Genomic DNA, 5,399 nt, shown 5'->3' with positions numbered 1-5,399 from the left:
AGTTCTTGATGATCCGATAAATGGTTGATTTAGGTGCAATCTTACTGATGGCAATATCCTTGCCTGTGAAGCCCTTTTGTGCAAAGCAATGATGACGGCACGTGTTTCCTTGCAGGTAACCATGATTGACAGAGGAAGAACAATGATTCCAAGCACCTCCTTTCGAAGCTTCGATTCTGTTATTCGAACTCAATCAGCATGACAGACTGATCTCCAGCCTTGTCCTCGTCAACACTCACACCTGTGTTAACGAGAGATTCACTGACATGATGTCAGCTGGTCCTTTTGTGGCAGGGCTGAAATGCAGTGGAAATGTGTTTTTTGGGGGATTCAGTTCATTTGCAGGGCTAAGAGGGACTTTGCAATTCATTTCAATTCATATGATCACTCTTCATAACATTCTGGAGTATATGCAAATTGCCATCATACAATCTGAGGCAGCAGACGTTTTGAAAATTAATATTTGTGTCATTCTCATAACTTTTGGCCACGACTGTACTATGACCCTGCCTTCATGGCACAGTTTGCAGTTTTGCTAGTTCAATCTAAGCTCCAAACCAGGCTGCTCCATATTAATTGGAGACTATTAGAGTGCCTAGCACCTCTAGCATGGGTTCTACCCTGATAACTCTTTTCTCACTTTCGCAAACCAAAATGATCAGTTTGGCACCCAATCTATTACACCCATGAGCACACCTCAAATCAAACCCTGGATGCATAACTCAACCAGGTGCAATCACTGACTTCAATGCCTTCTTCATCTTCTTTCTGGTTTAATAAAGAATAACCCGTTTCTTCCTACTGCTGTAGCTCAGGTGTTGAGGTTCAGGTGTTGCTGCTGCTGTTATCTGTGTTGGTTTTGGAGGAGGGGACAGGGGTAGACCGGTAGCCCTTAAACAGACTCATCATCCTCTGCTTGTACGTTTTAATGGCAAAGAAGTAGATGACAGGGTCCAGACAACAGTTAAGGTTCATCACGGACACAGTAACCTGCAGGGACACAATGCCTTTTTAAAAAACATTTTGTTGAGGATTTTAATGTATTACAAAGTGAAGACAATTCACAGTTCCCTAAAAAGACAGACAGACAGATCCACCAAGAGTCTCCCTCACTGACAGACCAACAACAGATATACCAATTAACAGACAGACATTCAATTTAAAGTATAAGGTCCTACCTGTAGGGAAGCCTTGAAGAACCTCAGCTCGTCACACGTGGGCTGGCCTTGCATCTTCCTCACCATGAACTGCATGATGTTGAGGTGGTAGGGGCTGAAACACAGGACAAAGGTGAGGAGGATGAGGAGGATGATGTTGTTGGTTCTGCGGCTCCAACCAGAGCGGTCTGTCAGCGGGTTCTGTTTGGCTGTGCGGCTCAGTTTGAGATTGATCTGGGTGTAACACCCAATGATGACCAGCAAGGGGAGACAAAAGGAGACGGTACAGGCCAGGAAGAGAAGGTAAGGGGTGATTGAAGAACCCTCAAAGGTGAAGTACTCCATGCAGGTTCTTCGCCCTCTGTGCTCTTGGAGCATGGTACGGAAGAGCATGGGGGAGGTTTCCAGAGACACCAGTAGCCAGACGAGACAGCAGACCCCTCGCACCACCTTGATATGCCGCAGGTACTGTAGCCTGTGGCGATGGACCATGGCCAGGTACCGGTCTAGACTGATACACGTCATGAAGGCAATGCCTGGTGATAGAGAGAGAGGTGGATGAATTAACAAGATAACAGCCGGTAAACAAAGTGACAGACTTACGGACTGACAAACACATGCAAAAACTAAGGCATAAATGTAAATGTACCATGTTTTATACAAACTGCTAATTTGTCAGAATTTTGAAATCACAAACAGAAAAGTATTTAGAGCCTTTCTACCTGTCTTTTTCACACCGATTCCTAACTTAATCCGCCAAAATAATATGCTGTAAGACGTTGGTACCCAGCCAGGTGCTAGTGCGTCTCTCCTCACTGAATGAATGACAAATGGATGAATGGGCAATAATTGTGCACCTTACTTCACAATTGAATTTAAATTAGGCCTAACTGAATGATAAGGAGGGTGAAGAGGTTGATTTAATTTAGAAAGACAGTAGTGTAATGATGAGTTTGTGTTACGCCTATTCATCAGCGTTGCCGCTGCAGGTTGATACCATTCTTTTACATTTTACTTTGTAAAAATAAGCTGTTACAGGACTGTTTTATTTACTCTAATTCACTTACTAATCTAATGTATTATAAGGGAAATGAAAACATGCTATGTGTTGCAGTAGGCTTTTAGAATAATGCAAAACTCTATTCCAAGTTGATGAGCGGGAAACAAATGATGCCAATCAGCCTGCACAGCCGGCCAAACGGAACTAGACCTAGGCTATACCAAAGCTAATTCCACACATAATAAGAGTTAGCCTGTAGACAAGAATACATTGACAATAATCTGATGAGTGACAATATTAGGTGTATCAGTTGTCAAATTGAACATGAAGAGATGAGCTCATTGTCTAATTGACAGATGCAGTGAAAGGAGCATCTCTTTATCAAATCCCCCGTCAGAGTCACATGCAGGTAAAACATTGTGATTTCTATATAGTATCTAAAAGAGCATATTCTGCAATTTCTATGACACTCACCTTGTCAAATAACTCTTAAAATTCAAGAGGTCCATTCCAAGAATATCCATGCTGTCCATGCACATGACCACTCGCACAGTACTAAGCAAAAACGACTAATATAGCAAATGTAAAATTACAATATTCAATACTGTCATCAATGGATGAATGGGCGATAGGAACTAGAAACTGATAATGGTGCACGTGACTTCAGTTATGTTTTGGTTTGTCGCTGATTTGTCGTCAAAACAAATTACTTTCTCAATGGCTTTCCATATCAGGGGAAAGATCAAACCAGGCCAGCGAGTGAGCAACTGTCTGAGACTGTGGTTTTGAGACTTGTGAGTCTTACATGGTCAAAAGCAGAAATGTGACCATGGACAACTTATTCATGCCAATTTCCTTGGCAGACAACTTTATTGCAAAAAAGGCTAACCTGCTTGGAGCAGTGAACAAACAAAGGTGGGAGCTGCGACCCTCTGCGCTAAACAACATACCAGCAGAGCTGTACTCCACATCAGTGATGGAGAGTGGTAAAGCAACACTCAAGTGTACATATGAGAAATAAATAAGAGTGTTTGCATCCTCAGCACCATGCATCCCACTGGATCTGGCATGTGAGATTTGTGAGAACCACATGAACGCCAAGAAGGAAGCTACAGCCGCCAAGCAGGCTGCCAAGACAGTAGGTCCTGCTCTCCCTGTTTCCCAAGCACCACAGCTCTCACTCAGGAAAAATAAGACACAATGTCAAGGCGGCAGGTGCACACAAAAGCAGGCCCATGACAACTGTGTGCATTGCAACCGATTTGTTTGTGGAGATGCTCACACAAAGCTCCGAAGCTGTACTAACTGTGGACCCGAAGCAGAAAGAGACACAGTTGAGTCATGAGTTAAGGCACGGATATAAGGCCACAAGACAGTGTCTGATACAATCAACAAATTACTGTTTTTATGTCATGAATATATTTCCACTAATATTTCTTTACGCAATTATTACTTTACAATTGTTCATGCGCTGGTGCTTTTGTTTAGGAATACATCAAATAATTTAAACTGCGCACATTTACATTTACATTTTAGTCATTTAGCAGACGCTCTTATCCAGAGCAACTTACGGTAGTGAATACATACATTTCAGCACACCTGGCTGGTTATATTATTATTATCTTTTCCGTTTCTACTTTGTCTAAAGAAGCTGTAACTGGAATAAATTACTATAACTGTATTACTAATCAGATCTACAAATAAAGTTGATCAAATGGATTACACGGTAGAGTTTTTATTGTAAGGGAAATGAAAATAGGACATTGGCCTACATTTTTTCTAGGACTTTGCAGAATAATACAAAACATATCCTTGACTCTATCTAAACAAATACATTTTATTTTTTAAATGTATATATGTCCATTAATATTTTCTCATGCAATTATTCCTTTACAATAGTTTGTTATTTATCAAGCATGTTGCACACCTTAAAGGTTGATATGCACGTGATATTGTACATATGCTAAAGGGAAGACCGGCTATGTTCTCTAGCGGGTATTTATATTCTGAAAGGCCAGGCGGTTCTAGTGTTAAGCAGTTTTTCACATACAGTACACACACACATCTTACCTGCGTATGTGTTCGAGAAGAACAGCATGGTAGCCAGCCTGCAGAGCAGATCCCCAAAGGGCCAGTCAAACTGTCTGATGTAGTAAGTGACTCTCCCTGGCAGTACCAATGTGAAGAGGACATCAGACACAGCCAGGTTGACCATATAGATTGACGTGGAGTTCAACTTCTGCTTCTTCTGACATGTCACATACAGGACCAGACTGTTGCCACAGACACTGATGAGGAACACCAGAGAGTAGAAGATTGGGAAGATGATCACACCAGCTCTTTGGTAGACAAAGTAGTCACACGTCAGGTTGGTGCCAGAGGTGTTTAAATCCACCCTGTCCACAGAGATGTTGGTGGACATTTCTCCTGTTGAGAAAAAAAACTGTTGAGAAACCCTGATGAAGGTCGATTGAGTAAAATGTTGGTTGGAGATCCATTGAACACTGAATGAAGAATGTGAAAATTCTAGTGTGCTGGAGTTTAAACTGTGTTGAAGCTAATTCAATTCAATAAACTTAATTTGGGACAAAAATAAATGAAGAAATACATGCGTTAACAATAAATATAGTAAGAGCTAAAACTGTATTCTTCAACAGTGAATGCATATTAGAGTTATGCTTTGAATCTAAATGATTGTATATACATAATGACGAATACGCAAACTACTCACAAGATCCTGTGTAAGACTTTAGCGTTTCACCTGTTTTCCAAGGCAGTCTGTTAACTCTGGTGTTTGAAAGTAAAGTGACTTGGAGGACTGTTTATAAACACTTCTGAAGAGAATGACTGTGCTGCAAATCCCACCCTCACTTTCTTCATCAGATCTTTGTCATTCCTGTCAGAGGTAGTGCAGAGTTACAGTTTTTGTCACAACCAGTCAAACACTTTTCAAAGTAGCAGTGTTTGCGATTAAGTTAAACACTGTAAGGATTTAGTATGTTCTTCTTAACGACAGTAATGGTATTTTATGAGTAAGGTTTTTAGAACTGTTATTTGTTTTATTTGATAACCAAGTAAGAAAAATGCAGCCAACTAGAAAAATGTACGTAGGTAACAAGGATTACATAAGTATTAATTATTACCCATAGCACTCACACCTGTAGCCATGAAGTGCTTTGAAAGAATGGTCATATGTAACATCAACACCATTATCCTAGGAACCCTGGACCCACTCCAATTTG

The 5,399-nt window shown here is 40.9% G+C and overlaps 1 protein-coding gene across 2 annotated transcripts; it reads right to left on the bottom strand.

The window, feature by feature from the left end:
• Positions 1–765: 765 nt before the first annotated feature.
• LOC115156232 (G-protein coupled receptor 183) lies at positions 766–5,047 on the bottom strand. Of its 2 annotated transcripts, XM_029703665.1 has the most exons (4): positions 4,889–5,047; positions 4,228–4,584; positions 1,179–1,693; positions 766–990 (listed from the first exon to the last, which is right to left on the bottom strand). In XM_029703665.1, exons 2-4 carry the CDS (start codon positions 4,577–4,579, stop codon positions 826–828), a joined length of 1,032 nt encoding a protein of 343 aa, XP_029559525.1. In that variant the 5' UTR covers positions 4,580–4,584; positions 4,889–5,047; the 3' UTR covers positions 766–825. The 2 variants fall into 2 exon arrangements, with proteins under 2 accessions (XP_029559525.1, XP_029559526.1); XM_029703666.1 differs by having other exon boundaries at positions 4,228–5,047.
• Between the last annotated feature and the right edge of the window lie 352 nt (positions 5,048–5,399).

Source organism: Salmo trutta, chromosome 20 (genome assembly GCF_901001165.1).
Source record: "Salmo trutta chromosome 20, fSalTru1.1, whole genome shotgun sequence".
In the NCBI taxonomy this organism is placed as follows: domain Eukaryota; kingdom Metazoa; phylum Chordata; class Actinopteri; order Salmoniformes; family Salmonidae; genus Salmo; species Salmo trutta.
This window is presented reverse-complemented; position numbering and strand designations above follow the sequence as displayed.

Excerpts from the sequence above, each read along its gene's own strand:
- LOC115156232 (XM_029703666.1), bottom strand. The coding sequence starts at position 4,579 with ATGTCCACCAACATCTCTGTGGACAGGGTGGATTTAAACACCTCTGGC. Across the intron at positions 1,694-4,227 it reads CTTCTCGAACACATACGCAG|GCATTGCCTTCATGACGTGT; the intron begins GTAAGATGTGTG and ends CTCTATCACCAG. Across the intron at positions 991-1,178 it reads TCTTCAAGGCTTCCCTACAG|GTTACTGTGTCCGTGATGAA; the intron begins GTAGGACCTTAT and ends GTGTCCCTGCAG.